Source organism: Helianthus annuus, chromosome 4 (genome assembly GCF_002127325.2).
Source record: "Helianthus annuus cultivar XRQ/B chromosome 4, HanXRQr2.0-SUNRISE, whole genome shotgun sequence".
NCBI lineage: Eukaryota > Viridiplantae > Streptophyta > Magnoliopsida > Asterales > Asteraceae > Helianthus > Helianthus annuus.
Window position 1 is genome coordinate 190,343,269 of NC_035436.2, and position 26,076 is coordinate 190,369,344.

The 26,076-nt window shown below is 34.2% G+C and overlaps 4 protein-coding genes and 1 long non-coding RNA gene across 11 annotated transcripts; 2 read left to right on the plus strand and 3 right to left on the minus strand.

Annotated features, from left to right (window-relative positions):
* Positions 1–9,301: 9,301 nt before the first annotated feature.
* LOC110937598 lies at positions 9,302–11,736 on the minus strand. Its single transcript, XM_022180041.2, has one exon. The coding sequence runs from the start codon at positions 10,779–10,781 to the stop codon at positions 9,417–9,419; it is 1,365 nt and encodes a 454-aa protein (XP_022035733.1). The 5' UTR covers positions 10,782–11,736; the 3' UTR covers positions 9,302–9,416.
* Positions 11,737–11,825: 89 nt separating this feature from the next.
* On the minus strand, positions 11,826–12,828 carry LOC110937600 (RING-H2 finger protein ATL67). The gene has a single exon (XM_022180043.2). It carries the CDS (start codon positions 12,636–12,638, stop codon positions 12,069–12,071), a length of 570 nt encoding a protein of 189 aa, XP_022035735.1. The 5' UTR covers positions 12,639–12,828; the 3' UTR covers positions 11,826–12,068.
* A 2,461-nt stretch (positions 12,829–15,289) lies between these two features.
* LOC110934061 lies at positions 15,290–16,858 on the minus strand. The gene has a single exon (XM_022177255.1). The coding sequence runs from the start codon at positions 16,856–16,858 to the stop codon at positions 15,290–15,292; it is 1,569 nt and encodes a 522-aa protein (XP_022032947.1).
* An 898-nt stretch (positions 16,859–17,756) lies between these two features.
* Positions 17,757–18,674, plus strand: LOC110934060. Its single transcript, XM_022177254.1, has one exon. It carries the CDS (start codon positions 17,757–17,759, stop codon positions 18,672–18,674), a length of 918 nt encoding a protein of 305 aa, XP_022032946.1.
* Positions 18,675–21,790: 3,116 nt separating this feature from the next.
* Positions 21,791–25,373, plus strand: LOC110937596. Of its 7 annotated transcripts, none has more exons than XR_002590900.2 (10): positions 21,791–22,121; positions 23,094–23,295; positions 23,415–23,636; positions 23,735–23,823; positions 23,938–24,015; positions 24,132–24,226; positions 24,375–24,653; positions 24,730–24,785; positions 24,881–25,035; positions 25,109–25,373. It is a non-coding gene; the product is annotated as an uncharacterized LOC110937596 (long non-coding RNA). The 7 variants fall into 7 exon arrangements; XR_002590899.2 differs by having other exon boundaries at positions 23,517–23,636; XR_002590903.2 differs by having other exon boundaries at positions 23,517–23,636; positions 24,386–24,653.
* Positions 25,374–26,076: the final 703 nt, after the last annotated feature.

The window sequence follows — 26,076 nt, forward strand, 5'->3', positions numbered from 1 at the left end:
GCCAAAAGCGGGGCCTACCATAATTTGCATTAATAACTTAATTCATTATCTTCCAATAATCCAACCCTTTAGGATTGTATCCTTGCTGACTCAAACTACTGGGTTGAGGGTAACGTCGCCTTCAAAAGAGGGGCCTACTACAATAACTAAGATAATCTCTTAAACAAGTGCAAAAGTGCGAAAATAATCAAAGGTTATACTAATACACGAGTCGGATCCAAGTGATTCATCTTGTCTATCTGTTTTTATTTTATTTTTATTTTTCAGCATTTAGTTAGTTTTTATTTTCTTAGTTTAAAAACATTTTCCAACATTTTGATTTGATTAGACGTTGAGGATAAACCGGTACTAAAAGCTCTTGTGTCCTTGGACGACCTCGGTATCTTACCAACACTATACTACGTCCGCGATGGGTGCACTTGCCCATATGTGTGTTTAGTGTTAGTAAATATCGTGTTTTATAAATTTAAAACTTGGCTAAAAGTGTAAAAAGGACTTAAAATATACATTAAAAATATAACACACTTCAGGCACATCAATTTACAACACATTGATTTTTACAGTTTGAAAACCATTTTTCAATCTGATGAATGTAATCATGTTTGTTCAGCCGTGAGGGTTTCGGCGTATTCAATCAACACTCCCCCTTACAACAAACTATTTTTCCATTATGATTTCAAAACACTTAAGTTTGTTTTAATCAAAATGGTTTTTCAGGAAACATAGTTTGCTTACCAACCACTCGTAGGTTAGGGGTTCATATCATCACCTTGTTTACTTTTAACCATTTTGAAAGATTTAACATCGTTAGGACAACTACCACAATCACTGGTAGAAAATCAAGTACAACTTAATGTCCTTGATTAACCACTAGTAAGATGAAATATCACAGTTACCATCCTGTAAATTTCTCAAAAATGATGCCGATACCTGCTTCACACTTACCAACCTGGAAGCTCCGGCAAGTCAGGGTTTTTCATTTGAAAAGATCCACTCAAGCCTGACCAGCCTTGGGTTTGACAGTTTTTACCTTAACTGGCTCTTCTGGTTTCGACACACCTAAATCATTGCCTGAATGTGGCTTGTGTGACTTTGATCTATCAGATTCATCGCCAACACTTGGCTCCTTTGTTTCCGAAGAAACAAATTCCTTGCCAGGAACTTTTTCTTTCTTATCACTACATTCTGTCCTCAGATTTGCATCTGATGAATTCGTTTTGCTTGATTTCTCATTCTTTGGAGAGCAAAACGATTTATCAGAACTCTTATTCTTAGCAACGGATGAACCCGAGGACAAATCTTTTCCAGATACTCTCTGGCCTTCTTCCTCTTCTTTCGCAGTCTGTCTTTTTGCCCATGAGAAAGTTTTACTTTTGTTTCCTGAACTTTAGGTTCTTGAACCTTCTGTTCTTTGGGCTTGACGTTGACTGATTTCTTTTCCATTCTTTGAGATTCAACCCTCGATCTTTCCATCGATCTCCTCGGGCAATCTCTGGCAATATGAGCTCTGATATGACAATTATAGCATCTTCTCGTTTCATAATTCCAATTCTGGCAGTTAACAGCAATGTGTCCTCTCACACCACAGGTGTAGCACACTCTGTTATCGTACCATTCACCACTTTCACACCATATGCTTAGATCATAGCATTGATTTGCCTTGTGGTAGTCATTTCTCTTCTTGTATCCTTGATTTGGCATTTGAGCACTGTGGTCAAACCTGCACCACTTATTACCAACATTTTGTGAGTTTTCATTTTTAGATTTTTGTGATTTTTGAAAATGATTGGATGACTTATCTGATGAGCTTTTATTTTCCTTTTTAGAATTTTTCAAATTTTTATCTTTTTGTTTTTGTTCTGCATTCTTCTTAACAAGTTTCTACTTTGAGCATTCACCTGTTTCAGTAGATTGCAAAATAGTATTTTTAAATTTTTCTTGTAAATCTAAAAATATTTTTCTTTTCTTTTCTTTTTCATCATCAAATATTTCATCACAATCTTCAATTTTGACTTTGTCAAAATTTGTGACCTTGTCACTTATTGAAACAGAATTGATTGGTTTTGGACAGGGAAAATTCAACCTATCTGACGAAGTCACAAAACCCTTCAATTTCTTTTCAAGTTCATCAATCTTGTTTCTTGAATTCTCAGCTTCTTTTTCAAGCTGAGAGATTCTTTCAAGATAGAACTTGATTGAATTTTCATTTTCAATTTTAAGATTTTCAAGAACAGATTTTTCATTTTCTAAACCTTTTAACTGTTCTTGAAATCTTGTTTCATTTTCTTTTAAATTTTTGTTTTCCAATTTTATCCAGAAATCCTCATCTTCTGAAGATTTTCTTTTGCTTTCAAAACCTTTTTCATTTTCTTTCAAAATTTTGTTTTCTGATGTCAAACTGTTTAAATCATTTAACAGTTTATCATTCTCAGATTTCAGCCTTTCACAGTTCAAGCGTAACTCCAGAATCTGTTCATCATTGACTTCTTTGCTATCATCATCACACTGTTCACCAGATGAGTATGAATGATCAAAAACTAGAGCTCTTTCTGAATCATTTTCTGAAACTTTTTCATCTTTTTCAGAGTTAACTTCCAAACTCTTTTCAGTTTTATCTGCTTCAGCTTTGACTTTTCCTAAAGCTTCCTTTTTCAAATCTTCAACCATCTTTTTCACATTTTCTTCTGTTCTCTTCTTCAATTCTACTACCATTGGCAAACTTGCTAAACAAACTTCTCTTATCTTTTTCTCCAAATCCGGCAAATACTCTTTATCAGATAACCTTCGTGTGTTGAAAGTAGCTTCCCTTGGAAGCAAATTCATTACCGCTTCAAAATTCACCTTTGATGGATCAACAACTGGATTATCCCATGGATCCATGTAACATTCCAAAACGTCATTCCATCTTTCGGCTTTCTTGGCTTCTTTGAATGGTTAATTGAGTTTTCCAATTTCCCATCTTGCATAATCTGCTTTCCAACATCTATCAGGATCAACATTAGCCATGTCCTTATATTCGTGAATTACCTGAAAGTTCAACCAACACTTAGAAAAATTTTCAAGATTTTGAACAATGACAGAAAAGCGAAACTATGTTTGTCCTTAAAAGCGAAACTGCAAGATGTACAAATAAGCGGAACTGATAAGTGTCTGATAAGCGAAACTATCTTGACCGATAAGCGAAACTAGACTTGTTCATATGAGCGAAAGTGTCACAATAAGCGAAACCAACAAGTTCGAATAAGCGAAACTATCAGTGACGTATAAGCGGAATTATCAATTGTTCGTTAAAGCGAAAATCAATTGTCCATTCAAGCGGAACCTATGAGCGGAACACCAACAAAATGACCCAATAAGCGGACCTCTGAAGCGGAACTACAACAAATTTTGTTCACTGAAGCGAAACTATGTGTATCAATAAGCGAACCTACACAATGTCCACACAAGCGGAACCACATCCGAAGGTTATTTTGTCCATTTTTAGGTTGAATTTTGACATGAAACTTTCAAGGGTTTGTTATTATCCACTAATACACATTCTGTGAAAAATTTGGCCGATTTTATCCGTGGAAACTTGTTCAAATCAAAAAAGAAGGTGTAGAAGACAGAAAACAGATCCAATTGAGCTAAACTCTTCCTCCTGAGCTCTGATACCACTTGTAGGATCGTTGTTGAACCCGAATGAGTCAATCAGAAGAGTTGTTTATCCAATTCAAAGGCGGAATCAATGAATTAGACACTCAAACTAATTATAATGCTTTCTTTTATTGATCTAACAACGTTTACAACCTGAAAGCAAATTGGTAGCACTTCGTTACAATTTTCAGAACCGTTACCAAATGAACATCAAGTGCACATATATATATTGGAGAGGTTTCGCTTTAATGGACTGTCCATATAAGCGAACCTGATGTTATGGTTTCGCTTATATGGACAATGTTCGTATAAGCGGAACCTCTTGCTAATCCACCAACTTCCGACTCTCGAACCTCGTGCACTGGATATCCTATCCTATCCTATTCTATTACATGATACAAGACGAAGTCAATAGACGTAATGCACTAACACTTGTTTTATTTGGATTTTTAGGAGAAATACAATTGTTAAAAAAGTTTGAAATTTTAGTTGTTTTGTTGTTTTTTTGAAACTTTAGTTGGTTGATTTTGTTGTTTTAGTTAAAGTTTAGTGTGTTTAAATGGTTAGTTAGAAGGAACCAAAAATCAAAACTATGGTTTGATTTTAAAGTTGAAAATTATGAAGTTTGGCGATAATTGTTTAAGTGTTTAGTGTTGAAAATTAGTTGTATATGTTATATAGAGAAAAACTTGCTTAGAAAAGCAGTTCTAGGTGTTTTGTATGGATTTTAAAAAATGAAACCCGTAGAGCGATATTTTAAATATGTTTGTAAGGGCGTTTGACATGTTTTTGATAATTATATAAATTTTAGCTTGATATTCTTTTGTTTTACATGACCCGAACCGACCCGATATGAACCAGATTTTTTTATATATCTAAGGGCCTAAAATTTTTAAAAATATTTCGCACCCCCATGAAAAAATTTCTGAGTCCGCCACTGTTAACATGTATGATATATTTAAGTGTATGATTAATAGCTTAAAGGTTGTCAAGGCGATTCTTCTGTCCATTGCACTCTTGATTCTTGATCACTGCTATTATTTTTACTTTTTAATAAAAACTCAATAAAGTATATATCTACTAGGTTAGAACCCCGTGTAATACACGAGTTAAATAAATGTAATTTTATATACCAAATAATAAAAAAAACATATTTTTAAAAACCTCGTTTATTACATGGGTTGAATAAATGTAACTTTAGTATACCAAATAATAAAACAATATATCTTTAGAAATATCGTTTATTACATGAGTTGAATAAATGTAATTTTATATATTAAATAATAAAAAAGTTATATCTTTAAGAACCATGCGTATTGTACGGGTTGAGTAAATTTAATTTTATATTTTAAATAATGAAAAAAGTTACATTTTAAGAAACTCATGTATTGTATGGGTTGATCACATGTAATTTTATAAACCCTGTGTATTATATGGATTGAATAAATCTAATTTTATATACCACATAATAAAAAAAAAAGTTATATTTTTAAAAACCCGGTGTGTTGCACGTGTTGCATAAATGTAATTTTGTATAGTAAATAATAAAAACATTATATCTTTAAAAAACCTCGTTTATTACACGAGTTGAATGAATCTAATAAAAAAATTATATCTTTAGAAAAACTAACGAATATACTCGATATATGATAGATGGGGTGATTGCAGTGATGGTTCTTATAAATGTCATGTAAACATAGTGATTATCGTATTTGAGTTGAGAGTTGAACATGAAAATAAAAGTATAGAACCAATAAACATTGATTAATTTTTTTGTTTACCCCTTATAAACATTTTTGAAATAGGTTATACCCTTAACTATTTTAGTTTAATAAAATAAATAAATCATTTACATTATATTAATTTATATTTAGTGTCCGTCTTTTGTTAATTTCAGGATAAATAATTTTGAAATCTAATAAATATTTTCAAATATTTTAAATTTATATTGAATTTAATTTTATAATTATCTTTTACTTAATATTAATTATCTATAATTAAGTAGAAAAGATAGAAAAAAATTAAAAAATAGATAGCTCCTGCTCAAATTGGTTGTAGACTTGTAACCCTACGAATGGCAATTAAATCAATTAATAAATCCAAAACCAGTTGTTTGTTGACTCAAAACAAAACAATTGTTGAATTCTCACAACACACCTTACTTACGATATTTCCCCTGTAGAGTAGTCTCCGTATCAGTCCATGGGCTAAGGCGCAATTGCCTTCTTAGAGCGAGTAATTTCGTACTGAAAATTGGAGAAAAAAGAGTGACAGAGGCATCTTCCATTCATCTCGATTTTGGTTTTTCTGCACCATATTTTGATCTCCCTTTTCTTCGATCCGGAATTCCCAACAAGTCGTTCCTCTTCCCCCATTTGACAACCTTATCTCGTTCGGATGATTCTCTGAAACCCCCCTTAACTAAGAGATAGAAAGGCGAAGGGAAGTTCGGAAAAGCCTAGCAGACGGGACTATCAACCGCTTTCTATTAAGACCTCGGCACCATCCTTACCCCCCTACGAAAGATTTAGCCCTCTTTATAAGAGGAAAGCTCCCAGGTTCCACATCTTAAAGAAGTCTTTACCCTATCTTTCCGATTCATCATTATATTAATTTAGATTAAATATTATTATTTGTAGTATTATTAATAATTTTAATCAATTAAATGAGAGAATGACAAGTGTCTCAAAACAGGTTTCTTTTATTATATAGTATAGATTATTGTTTTTTTTAAGTTTAAAATTATTGTTTTGTGTTATTATTTAAAAAATCTTTAATTTATAATTTAAATTTGAAGATAATATATTATTAGATTAAATAGAATGATTCTATCCGACATTCAAAGTAAGATAAGATTTAATATTAATTGATTATTTATTATTTAATTAATTGATATAAGATAAGTATGAAAATGCAGGAAATTAAAATATAGACGCGTTCAATGAGTGACACGTGTCCCAAAGTTTGTTTATTTTATTATATAGTATAGATTTTTGTTTTATGTAAGGCATTCGTACACTACAAAGAACCTAATTTAACGATCATTATTTTATATTTAAAATAGAAATCAGATTAATATTTTCTAGCATACCCGTTTATTCACCCAACAACAAATTATAACCCGTAATATATTAAGCTATGAATTATAATATAATAATATGTCAGTAAATGGGTAAATTCAAAATAATCGACTTTCAATAATACATATTTTTAAATTTAAATAATCAATAATCTATACTATATAATAAAAGAAACCACTTTTGGACACTTGTCATCATATTAGGGCATCTCTTATAGATAATTATTATTTTAATTTAATCTTTTTTAATTAATTATAGGTAACTCTCCTATTAAATATTATTTAGTTTAATATCTTATGGATAATTATTATTTAGTTTAATCTTCTTCTCATTTATAATATTATTTAGAGAAAATTACGATTTTGGCCCCTGTAGTTATATCACTTTTACCCTTTTAGCCCAAAAAATAATTTTTTAACATCTGAGCCCCCAACGTCTTCTTTTCTAACCCTTTTGGCCCCTAACGCTAACCCCATCCATTAAATGTTAGGGACCAAAAGGGTTAAAAAAAAGACGTTAGGGTTAGAAAAAAAGACTTTGGGGGCTTAGATGTTAAAGAAATCTTTTTGGGCTAAATGGTAAAAGTGATATAACCACGTGGGTCAAAATCGTAATTTTATTATTTGATGTATAAAATTTGATTTATTCAATTCTTACAAATCACGAGGTTTTTTAAGGATATATATATTTAGTACAGAAAATTACATTTATTCAAACCGTGTAATATGCATATTTTTAAAGATGTAATTTTTTATTATTTGGTATATAAAATTACATTTATTCAACCCGTGTAATAAAAGAGGTTTTTTAAAAGATGTATTATTTTATTATTTGGTAAACAATATTACATTTATTCAACATTCAACTCGTGTAATACACATGGTTTTAAAGATATAACTTTTTTATTTTGTATATAAAATTACATTTAATTAACCTGTACAATATTGTCTTTTTATTATTTAATATATAAAATTATATTTATTCAACTGGTGCAATAAAAAAGGTTTTTAAAGATATATTATTTTATTATTTAGTATATAAAATTTATTTATTTAACCCGTGTAATACACGGGGTTATAACCTAGTTTATACTATATAATAAAAGAAACCATGTGAAAGACACATGTTGCACGTTTTACAACTCAACATGACGGTCACTATGTGTGCTATATTATTTTACTCAAGACTTGTTAAAAATAATGTGTCATCTATTTTTTTTATTATAAATAATATTAATATCAATTAAACTGATTATATTGAAAAATAAGTAACGGGGTTGTTTACTGTTATCAATTTAATATTTAAATTATATTGCCGAGGATGAATTTAGTTTTACTTAAATTTTTAAGCCAACAGTAGAAACATATTTTAGTTTGGGAATAAGAATTTAACTTTTAAAAGAGAATGGTGGTTGCCAAATGCCTATAAATTTGTGGGGGAATGTATTGGAATTGAAAGATTATATTCAAAATGTCCTCAAACGGTTCATGATAAAATATGTAATAGTGTTAGCTTTTATATATAGTATTATATAATAATTATTAGATTTTATTTAATATTATCTTTTAATTAGGGTGGGCGGGGCGTAATTCGGTGAAGCATGCGGGGAGGTCACTCACCGATTAGGGGGGTACCGCCAACCTCACGGTGAGGTAGAGAGAGGGTGTGAATCCGGTGGGGAGGTGCCGAAGAGAGGGGGAGGAGAGAGAGAGGAGAGAGGGAGAGGGGACCAATCAAAAGCCTTCCTTTTTTTTTAAAAAAAAAAAAAACCAACTCCCCTAATAGGGGAGTGCCGCCATCAAAAAGGGGTATTAGGGGAGTGTTAGAGGGGAGTTGACGTGGCATTTTATGGTTGGTTATGTGTAAGAGGGGGGACTCACCTAAGAGGTGAGCACCCCTTACACCCTTAAGAAATTGATGATCAACATTTATTCTCAAAATTGTAAATTATTTTATTTAATAAGAAAACAAAAAATAGATAGTCTCAATGAATGACAAGTGTAAGCAAACAGTAAAAACATATTTTAGTTAGGGAATAAGAATTTAACTTTTAAAAGAGAATGGTGGTTGCCAAATGCCTATAAATTTGTGGGGGAATATATTGGAATTGAAAGATTATATTCAAAATGTCCTCAAACAGTTCATGATAAAATATGTAATAGTGTTAGCTTTTATATATAGTATTATATAATAATTATTAGATTTTATTTAATATTATCTTTTAATTAAGAAATTGATGATCAACATTTATTCTCAAAATTGTAAATTATTTTATTTAATAAGAAAACAAAAAATAGATAGTCTCAATGAATGACAAGTGTCCTATAAATGGTTTCTTTTATTATATGTATAGAAGATTGGAGGTTTTTCTGACAAGACTTAGAAAATATTTGGAAATATTGTCTTCAATATTAAAAAAGAAAATAGAATGAATAGACATTAATATTACTTTTTCATTTTAGTTTATAAATTTCTAAATTTCTTAGTTTTATTTTTTTACAACTCCGTTCGGTTTTTTAAACCGGACAAAACCTTCAAAACATTACAAGTAACTACATAACATTCAAAAATCAGATAAAATCATGTTGGTGCCTGAAAAAAAAATTATTATACATTGAATTGTTGATAGTTCAAAATAACACTAATATTACAACTTGTATGGCTACTTATACATTATGCATCAAGACTTGTACATTGTGACTAGAAGGGCCTAGGAGGCTTCTCCAAAACAGCAGAAAAGAAAACCTCTCTGTCATCATCTTTATCAACCTTTGGTACAACAACCCATTTGTGCTTTTTGTACCTTAACATGTTAAACCCCTCCAAATATCCCTCTAAATCCTCTTTTAAACAGAAAAAACTGTCAATCCATAACAACCCTCCTGGCCTAAGTACTCTATCCCAATCATAAAGTATATAATCCAACAACACATAATCGATCCACCCGTCCAGAAACCGCGTCGTGTGGATCAAATCCAACGTGTTATCGAAAAACGGTAACCGTTGATTTATCGTCATGTAAATGGGTACAAGCCCCCGAAGCGCGATCATTTCACTAAATGGGGCGCCAAGATTAATAGTAGCGGATACAATCGTCACGTTGTGTTCCCTCATCCTGGCAGCAAATGTACCCGTCCCGACGCTAAAATCCAGCCCGATACGTATCTCACCGGGCTTCAAATCAAGAATGTCGGTGATTCGGAAATCAGGAGTCGAGTTTGAAAATGGGTCCGGGTAAACGGGTATGACCCATCTCGGGTTTTCATGATGAGTCAGATTGAAACAATCTGAACACTTGAAAAAACCTTTACCTGTCTTGTTGTTAGCAAGACACGCGAAGTTTTTGCATCTGTATTGACTCCACCGCACGTTTTTATCATCGGGAAGGCTCCACATTGACTCGGGGAACGAGAAAGGTTTCGTGTAAAACTGTGGGGCCCGTGCAAAGCATCTTCTTCTTGGTAACGGGTCACACCCGTGAACCATTAACCGTTGAGCCAGTTTCCAATCGTCATTGCATATATCACCCACATCATAATTCATATACTCTTCGAGTTCTTTTTTCATTGAAAAACAAGCGTGTCCTATGCTTGTAAACGTCCCGTTCGCTCCCATGAAGTTTTGCTTTCCTAATCTGTTCGGTTTTACCCGAACATATTTCCGGATTTCTTCGGTTAAAAAGAAATCCGGTGAGATATGAACCGGTTGTGACCGGTTTAACCCTGTTACAACCTCGGTTTCCGGACCACCAGACTTTGCAGACTCGATTAGACCTACAATGTCTGCAAGAAACGAACCGTATCTCAATGACTCGGGTGAATCTTTGTGGGAGTCTCTAATATCGGTTAGCTCGTGTTCTATCTTCTTGATAACGATTTCTAATATATGGGTTTGAAGATGATCGTTAACGTGCGGATTAGCAGCATAGATGCATTTCGTATCCGAAATAAGAAAAGGCTTCAACGAGTAGAACTTGAAATAAACGATACAAAGAAGTGAAAGAACACCCAATACGAAAACAAACCTGGGAATTCCTCGTAATATACTTAACTTCATCTTCGTCATCCGTCGATCATACAAACGAATGCGATAATCATATGATTCCCATGCCGGTAATCATGAAAACTTTAGTTCTACTACTTGATTTGGGGTTAAATGATTAGCTAGAAAACGAGTAGCTTCATTGTTAGATAAAGTTAACGAATTTAAAATAATTATAAACTTTTCGTATATTTTCAGATAAGAATCTTTTAATTATTGGATTTGGGACTGAGTTTCGAGATTTGATTTTGATTATTTTAAGTAATAGTTTAAGAACAAATGGGAATCAGATTCAAGGTTCTATACCTCTATTGGAGTATTCAAATCTGAACAATAAACAACTGGGTTGACAGATGGATCAAGAACAAAATAAAATTGTTTTATAATAGCGTGTACCTACATTGTGAAGCACGAAGCATAGAATGCAGCACAAGTTATGCAAAATTTACGACGAAAATAGCAATGGAGTAACGCTTAAATAAAGGAAGTTCTCACCTGCCATAAGAAAAACGTGAACAAGTACACCAAAACTCCTCGGTTTTCCAGGCGTTGACGATGAACGAGCAGGGCTGGAACTAAGGGGCTCAAGGAGATTGTCGACCCCTCATCCATTTCGTTTTTATATAAAATCCGAGTTTTTCATTGAAAAACATGTGTTTAATTGACCCTTAGCTAGTTGTAGTCGGTAGAGAACAAAACTTTATTATGTTCTGATTCCGTCACTACACGAGCTTGTTTGTTCTACGCTATCGATCTCTGCTTATCCTCTCACAAACCCGTCTTTCGCTATTAACTCCATTTCATATGATTACGAAATAAATAATATTTGCACAGATGCTTCAAATCACTGAACCCGTCTTTCGCTATCGATCTCCGCTTATCCTCTCACAAACTGCAAGATCAAGATCTAAAAAAAATCCAAAAAAATTGAACACCAAAATAAGTTAAAGCTCAATTAGCCAATCTCACTGGTGATTGGAAAAGAACACTTTGAATGAAACAGTAACAAAAAGCTTGATATTCTCCATTTGGCCAAAAAACAAAAAAAAAGTTGGTCCACTTTCATGATTCATTCACAAACAACAAAAAGTCACACATTTTTCAAAATCAACAACAATTTCACCAAAAAATTAGGACCTCCAGAATTTGTTACTAATCAAATAGAACTTACAATCATAAAATAAATTCAAAAAAAAAAAAAAACCTAAAACAATCTTGAATAATCCACTAATCATTCAAAACACAACCAACAACTAAACAAAACAAAACAAATAAACATCTGGCAACACTTCCATACAATCAACCACCAGATCACCTCCTGCGGCGACCATCTGAATACTGCGAAAGCGGAACAACCTCGGCTAACGGAGTCGACAACGGCGTAGGCAGTGGCGAGTTTCTACAAACAGGACAAGTAGCATTAAGCTTCAACCACGCATCGACACAAGTCAAATGAAAATAATGTTTACAATCCGGCAACATCCTTAACATCTCCGCCTCTTTATACTCACACAAACATATAGCACAACAAACCACTTCAAAGTCTTTCGAGTACGGAATCTTCGGGTAGGAATTGATCACGGCCTGATCAAGTCCAACGACAGCGTTTTGGTCTTCCTCGTCGTTGGTTTCATCTACGAATATTATACTCGGGAGGATTACTCCACCGTCGTTAGGGTTTTGGTTACGGCGTTGGTGGAGATGTTGACGGTAACGGTAGCGGTGACGGAAGCAGATGTATGAAGCGAGAAATAGAGAGGATAATAAGACGAGGAAGCCGAATGCAATGGCGATTGCGTAACCGAGGCCGATGTTTGTTAGGTAGTAGTGGGTGGGGCTAGGGTTTGGTGGTGATGGTGGTGGTGGAGATAGGGTGGACATTGGGGTGGTTTGTGGTGGTGGTGGTGGTGAAGTCCATTTGGGGGTGGGGGTGTTGGGGAGTGAGGGTGGGTGGGGTGATGAAAGGGTGCATTAAAGAGAGAAAGAGAAAGGGTGGGTATTAATGGCGATAAAGAGGAATCAAAGCATCGCCATTGAAGAGGTTTGAAAAACCTCAACGCTCCCGTGTTGTTTTCTTTATTTATTGTTTATTTTATGTGATGTTAGTTAGGTGGATACATCATGTATGATTTGGTTATTGGAAAATATGTTTTTTTTTTTATATATATTGGTGAGCTCCTTCGTTTGCTTAAAATATCCGCGAATTGGGAATTTCGACCTAAAATTCATATATAACTAATTAACTAGTGTTTAACGCTTGTGTTGCGGGGTGCGGGTTGTAAACCCGTGTTAAGTACTTAAGTGGTAAGCAAACGACGACCAAATCCAGAAAAAATCGTAAAACAAAAACTTGAATTTATAATACCATGTGACGTAAAATGTAGACAAACTCGAACTTATACTAGAAAAGCTTTAACTTAAAAAGAAAAAAAAAGTCAAAATTTGAAAGGCCAAAAGTGAAACGTAGAAACCGAAGGGACATTTGGAAGTCACGTAATGATAAAGAGTTTGAAGGATATATTCGCAACGAGAAGGAGATATTGGATAATATAAAGGAGGATAGCTTTATATGGCTAAAGACGAGGTCAAAGATACAAGATATCGTGTGGGAGAGGTGGCTGGATTTTAATATAAGAGACGTAGTTAGATAGACGTAATGTAATATCGTGTACTGTACTGTTTTGGGTTTTTACAGCATATGCTGGCCCTATTCTATCTATCATAGAATCTTACCGTTCAAAAAAAAGAAACCGAAGGGACTGGAAATGTAAACCATCTTTACTAAAGATGAAAACAATAAAAAATTAAAAAACATCACTATAAGAATAAGACTGAGAAAAACAAACACCATTCATAAGGGTCTACCCTAATTCTATGTATATAATAATAATTTTCAATGCTCGAAAGTATGTATACAAAAGCTAGCAATAAGCTACAGAGAGAAACGACTATAATAGTTAGTCTGGAAATAAATCAATCCGACCAATAAATACTAGACATAGTGTTACAGATAGTAAGGGATCCAAGATTTACTTCTGGAGGGGGGAATAAGATTTTTCGCTAAAGAAGCACTTTGACTCTATTACATAGACCTCATCACATCACATTTCATAACATTTTCACTATCACACTTGCAACACCTATCATATTCCATAACACTATCACACTCAATCACCATTTGACACATCATTTCTTTTTTCACTATCAACGATCAAATCCACACAATATCTCTTCTCCGCGGTCGTGATATACATCACACTATTTTTCTTTACCGTCGTGAAACACCCACTTGTGACGAACTTCACATTTATCACACCCGTGATGGGGGTGGGTTCAGCCCCGACCACCGTAATAAGTAGATCCGCCCTTGTTTACTATTTACTGGATTTATATTCGTATTAAAAAATCAATTTTCAAGTTTAAATGAACTATTAGAAAATATTAGAAAGTAAATAAAATAAATACTGTGTAAATAAAATATTAGAAAATATTAGATCGGTCCTCTCTTCGATGCATGTTTATCGGGCTTCGGTCTTTATCCTTCCGAAGCGTATTATTCATGAGATTGAGGATAAGATGCGACGTTTTCTTTGGGCTCAAGGTAATAACATTAGAGGTAAAGCTAAATGATAGAAATCGAAGTATCAAACGACTAGTAATCGTAGAATTTCAAACGAACGAACAAGCAACGGTCGAATGGGATACAGAAACACCACCCGATTCAAACCGAAGAGCTTCCTAAACCGAGTAGAAGGATACAGATTCACCACCTAAAACTCAAGTATAGGTTCCAAAGAACACCACCCAAGATGCTACCTTGGATTAGCAATGGAAGATAATAAAAACTGGTTTGCTCGAAGAAGAGAAACACAGAGAATTTTCAAACATAAAACCACCACCTTCCATTCATTACAAAGTTAGATACATATAGATTTCATGCACTACCCCCACGTTTAAACACTAAGATAAAGTACTACCTAATAAGCAACAAGTACAATTAAATAAAGCATCAAAAGAAACTGACAATAAAACATGCAGAAATAAATAAAAAAGAGGTGGTGAACGTGGGGTGTGAAGCTAGTTTTATCAACCACCTCCATGGGTCCCTATATGATCCGATTCGGGCCCGGGTTCAGCTGGCGTTAATTCTTTCAAAATCCCAACGGTAAAGTCGGTAATTTTCTGGGCTCCCTGACCGCTATCATCCTCTCCTCCTTTGAAAAAGTTTGCCCTCAAACTTAAATGACAGGGGGAGGCTGTTTTGACTTCTTTGACTTGTGGATAGTCTATTTTATTGTTATACCTGATAATCGGAAGGGAACAGAAGAGAGAGATGGAATCAGAGCAGTCTGATCTTGAGTTTTTTTAGAGAGAGAACGAAAGAGATAGGTGATGTTACTGAATGATATAATAAACCCTATTAATAGAAAAGAAAACCAACATAAAGAGCAACAATACACGTTTCAAACCGTATGTTAAACACGTGGGTCTGGGCCAGCACAAAAAGAAGTCCATAAACAACAAAGCAAACACTATATGCAACCAATGCAATAAACACCAGCAAAGCAAAAGGTACAGTGAACGGTACCTATGCCAAGGGACTTACTTCTTTTAAATCCAATCATAACTAAGGAATGCCGACCTGTTGCATTAGTGTAGACCATGGGGAGTAATGTTATCTTTTTCCCATCTTTAACAAAAGAATATGTGTTTTTATACCCGTCATGAATAACCTTCCGATCAAACAACCAAGGTCTTCCCAATAGCACATGGCATGCATCCATTGGTATAACATCACACCAGATTTCATCTTTGTATTCCTGTCCAATAGTGAATGAGAGTAAAACACGGGTTGTAACACGGATACCTTTTCCTTGATTAAGCCAGTGAATGTCATAAGGAGAAGGATGGGGTTCAGTTAGCAAGTTCAGTTTTGAGATCATGGTTTGAGACGCTACGTTGGTGCAACTTCCGCCATCAATAACTATCGAACAAACCTTGTCTCGAATTGTACAACGAGTGCGAAAAAGAGCCTCACGCTGCAGATTTTCACAGTGAACAGCGGTTCCGTTGAGTGCTCGACGCATCACCAAACACTCTCCATCATCAGGTCCAATCACTACCTCTTCTTTATCACGTTGGTGGTTCGGTTCTTCGTCGAACTTGGGCTCGCTCAAGGCTTCAAATTCTGCTAAAGTGATAACCCGTTTGTTGGGACATTCCGATGCGATATGTCCCAGTCCTTGGCAACGGAAACAACGCCGTGAATGCTTCGAAATAGTACTGGAACCATCAGGTACATCTATAGTCTTCATCGGTGACGGTTCGGAAGTTGGCATGGATAAAGCATTTGGTGCGAGACTTGGTTTGTTAACTTGTTTGGCCGCTTCCATCTTGCCTCGTGCTTTCTGTTGAGACTCCACCTTGTGCGCCATTAACCTGAGTTCAGCCAACGTCGAGTACGACTGTAGCTCTACAATGTTTGCAATTCTTGACTCTAGACCACCGAGATATCGTACCAATGTTTGAGGGTCGTCTTCCCCAAGATCACATTTCATAAGAAGATGTTCAAATTCTTGAGAAAATTCTTCAACAGATCTGGTTCCTTGCTTAATAAAATGGAGTTTTGTAAAGCTTTCTTGGAGGTAATACACTGGCATGAATTTGGCCTTGAGCAACTTCTTCATTTTTTGCCATGAACGGACCTTACTCTTACCCATTTTCTCTCGTTGTGAACACACATTTGCCCACCAAGTTGATGCATACTTCCTTAACTTCAAAGCAACAAGTTTCACCTTCTTTTCCTCCACTGTGTGCTTGTAATCAAATACCCTCTCCACGGTTCGAAGCCATTCTACAAACTCGTCCGGGTCAAGCTTTCCATCGTACTCTGGAATGTCAACTTTGATGTCGGTGTGGTTTCGGTTGTTAGGAGATCGACGACCATAAGGGTTATAGTCACCGGCTTGGGAGAACTCGTCGGTATCATATTCATCATCAGGTCTGTATCGAGGAGGGGTTCGGTCATTGCCCCTTCGTCTCTGTACAGCTAAAGTTAACTCCCGCACTTGATCTTGTAGGTCTTTTATCTGTTGTTCCATGGCTGTAAAATGAATACCGATGTAAATGGTGACAAATTGTTTGTTACGAAATGGATTGGAGACGAAACGGAACGGAACGTGTTTCGGCTCTGATACCAGATGATAGAAATCGAAGTATCAAACGACTAGTAATCGTAGAATTTCAAACGAACGAACAAGCAACGGTCGAATGGGATACAGAAACACCACCCGATTCAAACCGAAGAGCTTCCTAAACCGAGTAGAAGGATACAGATTCACCACCTAAAACTCAAGTATAGGTTCCAAAGAACACCACCCAAGATGCTACCTTGGATTAGCAATGGAAGATAATAAAAACTGGTTTGCTCGAAGAAGAGAAACACAGAGAATTTTCAAACATAAAACCACCACCTTCCATTCATTACAAAGTTAGATACATATAGATTTCATGCACTACCCCCACGTTTAAACACTAAGATAAAGTACTACCTAATAAGCAACAAGTACAATTAAATAAAGCATCAAAAGAAACTGACAATAAAACATGCAGAAATAAATAAAAAAGAGGTGGTGAACGTGGGGTGTGAAGCTAGTTTTATCAACCACCTCCATGGGTCCCTATATGATCCGATTCGGGCCCGGGTTCAGCTGGCGTTAATTCTTTCAAAATCCCAACGGTAAAGTCGGTAATTTTCTGGGCTCCCTGACCGCTATCACTAAAATTAAGTGGAAGTCTGTGTGCTTGGCAAAGTGTGAAGGAGGGCTAGGTGTGAGAAGAGTCGGAGATATGAATAATGCTCTCATGGTCAATCACATATGGAGTTTGTTATCTCTTCGAGAATCCTTATGGGTCAAATGGATCCACTCATATCGTATTCGTAGCAGAAGTTTTTGGGATATTCAGGTTGGAAGCAATATTGCTTAGAGCTGGAGGAAAATGCTTGGGCTTAGACAGTTACTTCGAGACTATATATGGATAAACGTGGGAAATGGTATGAGAACGTTTGCTTGGTTTGACAAATGGGATGACATATGTCCGATAGCGAGAATGATTACTCCGAGGATGATAGCTAATGCCGGGTTCAGTATGACTTCTAAATTGGCGGAGGTTTGTGAACATGGAGAATGGCTTTGGCCAGACGTGTGGACGGAGCGATATCCGACTCTTGCTCAGCTTCAGAGTGTTATATTGGATCAGACGAGACAAGATAGACTAGAATGGAAAACAAGTTCAGGTCAAAGTGTGGAGTTTAACACAGCGACGGCTTGGGATGCGATTCGGTTCAGGCAGAATGAGGTTCCTTGGGCCAAGCTCCTTTGGTTTCCGCAGGCTATACCCCGCCACTCGTTTCTAATGTGGCTTCTGGTGCAAAAAAAGTTGAAGACTCAAGATATTATCAGTAGATGGAACTCTTCGGGTAATGCAAACTTTAATCTTATGTGTTGCTCGTTGTGTTCATCTTGTCCGGACTCGGACGACCATCTGTTCTTCGAGTGTAGTTATTCTAAGGAAGTTTGGAATGGTGTGAAAGGAAAAGCAGGTATGGCTGATATAAGTGAGGAGTGGAACTCAATTTTTCAATATTTGTTGGGGATTTCTGCATCGGATATAGCTAAACATGTTATAACAAAGATAGTTGTGAGTGCATCAGCTTACTTTGTATGGGAAGAAAGAAACAGAAGGTTGTATTCATCCAAGAAAAGAAAGTCTAGCATATTGGTCGAAGTCATTCTATCGACGGTGCGGTTGAAACTTCATTCTATGAGATTAAAGAAATCTTCAAGCACGGTGCAAGTTTTGCAAGAGTGGGCTCTGCCTCGTGGTCTCTTGGTTGCTGATGACGATCGCGGCTAATAGTTAATCGTGTTTTTATTTGTTTGGTGATGATTTTTCATCTTGTTTTATCTATGTATGTGTTTTCCCGATGTGGGGGTTTCTTGAGTTGACTCTGGTATGGCCTATCATACTTGAGAACTGAGGGGTTTTTTTGCCTTTCACTTGTTTTTTTTGGTTTTGGTTGGTATAAAATTCATTGGGGTAACTCTTTACCCAAAAAAAAATAGTGTGTATGATAAGTGAAAAAAAACTATATATGCATGGCCCTAACAAAACTATGTCGGCTAAGTTGATATCAAATCAATGAATCATACACATGTCATATGCTAAATGTTCTATTTCGACATTGAAGAATAACATTGTATCGTTGTAATTTAAAATTTGGCCGATGGTGAAAAAGAAGGAAAAATGAAGAAGGTTAGCCAGTGTTGGAAGCAAACAATTAAGATGATGGTGGTGGTTGTTGTGTGTCGTGGGTTCGAGAAGTATATTTAAAGAAAGGAGGATTTATATACCTTTCTAAAACCTTCTAACTGTTATCTATATTTAAACCAAGTTATAAATATAGGGGATGGTTCAAATGAAAACCACTTTTATTGTGAAAACTCGAAAACTAACTAAAAAAAGCCTAAAAAACACACAAAAGAAATTTTTTTTTTTTCAATTTTTTTTTTTATAAAAATCGCTAGTTTTTATATATATAAAAAAAATTTTTTTCAAAAAAAAAAAAAAAAATTTGTGTAGTGCACATGTGTAATAATACACATGTGTAGTATACATACACATGTGCAGTATTACACATGTGCACCACACAAATTTTTTTTTTTTTTTTTGAAATTTTTTTTATATATTAAAAAAGCTGCGAAATTTGGTTTGCAAAAAAAAAATTTAAAAAAAAAATTTTTTGTATGTTTTTTTAGCTTTTTTTAATTAGTTTTCGAGCTTTCACAATAACTAGTGGTTTTCATTTGAACCTTCCCCTATAAATATAATATATAATTATAACTATTTTTTATATATTACAATGTTAAATAAAAGTTAGAGTTAATTGTCAAAATCGTCCCTGAGGTTTGGGCACGTTTGCCAATTTCGTCCAAAATGTCACTTTTGTACCAAATTACCCCCAACGTTTGTAACTTTTTGCCATTTTCATCCAAACCACTAACTTAGTTTATTTTTTCTGTTAGGTTGAGGATAATTGGATGAAACTGACAAATATAAAATCACAGGGACAATTTTGGCAATTTACCCAAACTCTTTTAAATTTCATTTATTTAATGAATTTTGTTACATATATAATAAAAAAGAATATACATACAATTTTTATATGAAAAAATAATATCTTTGTCACATAATTTTTATAAATTTTCATCCAACCACTAACTAAGTTAATTTTTCTATTAAGGCGAAGTATGTTTATAAACTAAGACAGAAATTAATTTCTAATTTTTTATATAGATCAGTTTTACAAAAATAAAATCTACTTAAACCTCTAAATTTTATAAAACTAAAATGTTGGTGACCTTATCGAAAAAGGTCAAATAAAAAAATCTTATCATATGTACCAAGTTTGTAATTCATCTTCTACTCTTTTAAATCCGCTATTAAGGAAAAACAGAAACCAGAGCCCCCCCCCCCCCCCCCCCCCCCCCCCAATTTTGGCAATTTACCCAAACTCTTTTAAATTTCATTTATTTAATGAATTTTGTTACATACACTACAAGAAATTAGGGTGTTTACCCACACATAATTTACCTACACATGTAAATGTGTGGGTATTTACTTACACATGTTTGTATATGTGTGGATAATGGTTGATAATATATTTTCATAATGATTAACACTTAATATGTGTTGGTAATGCATTTTAGCCACACTTGGTGTTGGTGGGAAAATTTCCCCCCAAAATTGGCAATGGATTAAATATTAAATTACCTACACATGTGGCAAATATTCGTAATGTGTAGATAAATTATCTACACATATGTAAAAAACTAATATATGTGTTGGTAAATGATTATGTTTACCAACATATAATTTTTTTTTTTAAAAAAATATGTAGATAAACTAAGTTAATATGTATTTATTTTATTTTTTTTAAATGACGTGGCAAATTAAATGCCTACACATATTTAAATGTACAATATGTGTAGATATTAGATATATATAAAATAAGTAAATATATATTTTTTGATGACGTGGCAAAACAAATATCCACACATATTTAGAAATGTACAATATGTGTAGATATTGAATGCATATAAAATACATATTTAAATCTTTTTTATAAGGTAATGTGGCAAAACAAATACTTACACATATTTAGAAATGTACAATATGTATAGATATTGGATACATATAAAATACCTACACAATGAGTGATTCGGCAACTCAGATTCGACGAATTGACGACATCCACTACAAGAAATCTCTCCTTTAGGGACGACTTCTTTAGACGCACTACAAGAAAAATGCCATATTGTGGAACACACTTTTAATGATATTTAGCCTTTCTGCTACTAATTTGTATTTTTAGTGACACTTTGCATATGCCATATGTGATTAGCACACACTTTTAGTGACGTTTAGTTTTTAAGCCACTATTATAGGTTTCTAGTGGCACTTTTTGTATGCCTAAGCACATATATTTAGTGGCATTTATATTTTATTCCACCAATTTAATTTTTTAGTGTCGTATGCCATTAAAATTAAGGAGAGCTCGTTTTAGAATTTATATCTTTCCATTGTTGAAATTCTTTAATAGCAGCATTTTCCTTAAAAATCATTCCTCCCTCTAAATGTAAGAAACTAACCCTTTTGACTCCCAAAATTTAAACCTCTCGTGAAACCCTTTTAATAAAACCGTATCCACACATATATGTAGTAACCTTTTATTATTAATCTTTGATTTCATTAAAACTTATTAGTAAAATGACACTAATTTATCTAGTTAATTTCCATACATACACACATCTGCAACTTTTTACATCCATAACTTTTATTTTTATGTAAATAATTACTGAGTAAAAATACCAAATAATAAATATACCAGTTGATTTTCTCTAATTCTAAGTCACTCTCGTCTAGTAACTTGAAGTTACGATTTAAGTTTAGCCATTCTCCTAATCGTCTAAAATTGTTTAAGTTTCCCCGCCCAATTTTTCCCCCTTCCTCAAAAACCCAAATTTCGCCACGTTCCCAGAACCGAAATCCGAACTGAATCAACATCCTTTTATCCCTCCCTTTTTCTGTCTCACTCTCAATCTTCCCTACCGCTTCAACTCAGAGGTTGCTTTCACCATCTGAATCGTCTGTTGTAGGGTTGATCCAGCAGTGTTGCTGTTTAGGGCCGGCTTCGGATGTAAATGAAGTGAATCCGTCGTTTGGGGCTCCCAATTTTTTAGGGTTTTTTGAGTTCTTCATAACATTTATACAGTGAAAGGGAAAATAAAGCATCGTTTGGAGGTAGATTTAGTAATTTTGTTTTTTTTTTTGTTTCTTTTTTTGGCTATTTTTAAGTTTGGCCGTGTGTATTCTTATGGTCTAGAATAGTGTCCTATTGATATGCTAGATCCTTTGCACTTGACAGCGCAAATAAGGTGTTTGATGCAATGCCAAAGAAGGATGTGTTGTTTATAATAAAATTGGTTAAGTTGTATGCTTAAATTTAAAACAATTCATATAGAGTTTTATGAAAATGTTGATAACCATGGCCTTTTGTTCTGCTGCAAGTAATTTTTCCTAGGTTCTTTGCACACTTGGTTGGCTACACATATATTTTAATTTGACGATATTAATTTGATTATTTATAAGAGCAGTTATTGTTGCTACTAGTTTGATGGTTACTATATAATTTTTTAGATAATTTTTTTTGTTGGTCATAAGCTTAGTAGTAGCTCTACCTATTTGGTATATTCCATGCATTTGTGCAAGAATTTTGTTTGCATCTGTGTAGATTTTTGCTAGGAATTGATGTTGATTTTTGTAAGAAGTTGCAAAGAATATGCTTTTTGTAAAAGAGGGATGAGCTGTTGAATTAGACAATGTTGTAGAAGTCGGATTAGGCGGCCGATTAATCGGCGCCTAGGCGGTAATCGGTGAGCCATCGCCTAAAAAGTTGCAAATCCGTTAAAAAAATCGGTCCCGGTCAAAGACGGTCAAAATCGGACCTAGTCGGAGTAAATCGGAAGAAATCGGACTAATCGGACCCAGAAATTCATACTCACTCCACATCTTTACTTTAGCAAAAGTCATCCCATAAGACTAAGAGTGAACCTTTACACTTAATTGAGCAACACTACTTCTTGGTTAATTTGTGTTACTAGTACTGTCTACTGGTATTTCTTATTCCTTGATGGATGGTGCAAAAAATGACATGGTTTTTTTGTGCTGAGCTTCTGTTAATATGGATGAATGATGTTTTTTAATGCAAAACAGAGACTTTTGATAACCGCAGCCAAGCTACCAATAAAGCAAAAGGTGGGATGTAGAGAACAAAGTTATTATGGTTCATCATTAGTGGTCTCTGTTCATCGCCTTGAATCAACTTTAAAGTTCTGCAAATATCCAAACGAACCAAGCTTCATGTTCTGATTTTCAAAAGTCAAAAATCCTATTTTGCAATAGTCAGCCGTTGAAGGTAATGTTGGTCAATCAACTGTTGGAATTTTGATATTTTGTGTACTCATATCTGATTAACTTTTAATGTGAATATACATGTAATGGTTGGTTAAAAAATTACTTAACTTTGGTAATTAGTGTGAAGGAGCATGCTTCAACTCCAAACAAGTCTTAATCTAGTGGCAGATAACACTCAACTTGCTGTCATATGCAAAAATCAAAGCATTTTTTTCTAAACAGGGTTCAATCTACTTGAAAGCCACTGGCCACTGCCAATCACAGCTCCTTGACCTTGTGGTTCATGGGAGTAAGCCACTACCCTTGTCCATTCGAGCAGCTCTCAAATCCCTAATTGAGCAGGTTCATAATTATAATAAAGTGACCTGGTTTTCTTCAAAATGCTCATTTCAAGTTGTTTTTGAGCTAAGTTCTTTTTTATCATTGTGGTTTGGTGACAGACCAGATTATTCACACCTGGTGAAAATAGATTTGATTACATTATTTGTGAGTCTAGCTTGTGGCCTTGGGTGCAACTTTCATATGAAAGGTAAAGATAAAACATATATCATGAAATCTTATTATTATCAATCATGCTTTTTTGAGAATATACAATATGCTTGCCATTTTATTTTAGTTACTTAATTTGTTACTTTATATCTAGGTTCTACATACATGTGAAGTCAAACGAGGTGAGTTGATGCTTTTAAATGGGACAAATCCCCACTAAGTGCTCAACAAAGTGAGTGTTGGTTCATATTTTATGGTCAACCCCCATGTATTGTTATTGTCTATGTGCATAAATAATGGCATTTGGGTCCAAGAATTTTACAAATGTTTTCTTGTTTTCATTCTTAGACTTTTGAGCCATTTGGTTACATTTCACAGCAAACAACAGCTGCTGCCTTTGTTCCATTCTCTGGCCCCTCATTGCTTCTCTGGCCTCTCATAAGGTGCTTATGATAGAAGATTGTGTTTAAGCCAATTTGATTGATAAGTGTTTATTATAGCTAAATAAAAAGTATTCGATGTTTTGCATTAAGTGCTTGTGATAGAAGATTATGTTTATATGTGCATTTCTGATAATGAATCTTTTGTTAGTTGTTTTGCAGCAGCTACAAGACTATGCAAAGAAGATTCAGACGGCAGTGGAGGCCAGCAAGTGCCATCTTCCGGATTAAATACATCAAGTATCGGCAAGATATCGGCAGGAATGGTATGATATCTAGACTAGCAAGCCAACAATGGTTTAGACGTGTTCAGGCAAGATTACGGCCACTAGAAAATGGTTCGTGTTAGGGTTTTTCGATGGCACATCTCAACATCTAATGCAACCAGGCTTAGTACGGTTTGTTGTAAAACATGATATCGCAGCCAAAGGTAAACAAGCATATGAAACTTAATGACAGATGCTTGGATCTTATATCAACTAAATCCAACTTAATTATATTTTCAGCAACAATTAGCAGGTCATGCATGTATCAATGGATGAAACTCCTCACCTAATTTAAGGTATGAAAGATATAGCACTCTGGTGCATGTTTTTGAGCGCTTTTATTCACAGATGTTTCAATCATGTATTAACATTTTGTAACATTTTCGTGTAGTGGTAACCATGAAAGTGATGTGCCTGGAAGTAGATCTTTTTATGACGGTAATGACTCGGGTGGTGAATGCGGTGTCACAGCTGAGACAACATGAGAAGAACGTTTGCATACATTTTATCTTCGAGGTCTTGTATGTTCTCAACACACTCATGCAGGTGGTTTTCTTTTACATTAATTAATGATAGTTAAAATGAGCATCTTATGTTTCAAGATTGTTCTTTTTTGCAGACATTTCAAAATAAAGTGCTTGCTGATGCTGTCACAAATTAGATAAAATGGGTTAACGATGTATTATGGACCTATCGTAACATTTATATTTTCATGGTCATATCAATGGTCAAGATCCAACTCTTGATTCTCTTGTTAAGTTGACAAGCCTTTTGATTATTCATGATTTTACTGCCTTGTAGTTTACATTTCTTTCATGTATTAATCAAATTGGCACTTTGTTTCATGTATTAATCAATGGTGACGTTTGTGACATTATGTATGATTTTACTGTCTTTTAGTTTACATTTGTTTCAACACATATTAATATCAATACCAACACATCTTCAACATTTACCTACACATAACATTACTTTTACCTACATATAAGATTACTTTTACCTACACATATATTCATGCCACATCATCCCCCATGACGGATGCCATGTCACCTGCCACGTTGGATGCCACATCACTTGCCATGTCAGATGCCACGTCACCTGCCACATCAAATGCCTTATAAACAAATTGTTGTACTTTTAACCACACATATAAATTCCTTTTAGCTACACATATATGTGTAGGTATAACTTGCTATATACCTACACATAACTTATGTGTGGGTAATGGTATATATCCACAGTCACGAGTCTACACATCATTACACTTAATTTATGTGTAGGTAAAGACAACTACTAACAAACTATATGCTTTTTCCCACACATACTTTGTGTTGGTAAAGCACCAAATTTCTTGTAGTGATATATAATAAAAAAGAATATACATACAATTTTTATATGAAAAAATAATATCTTTGTCACATAATTTTTATAAATTTTCATCCAACCACTAACTAAGTTAATTTTTCTATTAAGGCGAAGTATGTTTATAAACTAAGACAGAAATTAATTTCTAATTTTTTATATAGATCAGTTTTACAAAAATAAAATCTACTTAAACCTCTAAATTTTATAAAACTAAAATGTTGG

What these genes read in the sequence shown, in the direction of transcription:
- LOC110937598 (XM_022180041.2), bottom strand. Translation starts at nt 10,781, where the DNA reads ATGACGAAGATGAAGTTAAGTATATTACGAGGAATTCCCAGGTTTGTT.
- LOC110937600 (XM_022180043.2), bottom strand. Translation starts at nt 12,638, where the DNA reads ATGTCCACCCTATCTCCACCACCACCATCACCACCAAACCCTAGCCCC.
- LOC110934061 (XM_022177255.1), bottom strand. Translation starts at nt 16,858, where the DNA reads ATGGAACAACAGATAAAAGACCTACAAGATCAAGTGCGGGAGTTAACT.
- LOC110934060 (XM_022177254.1), top strand. Translation starts at nt 17,757, where the DNA reads ATGCTTGGGCTTAGACAGTTACTTCGAGACTATATATGGATAAACGTG.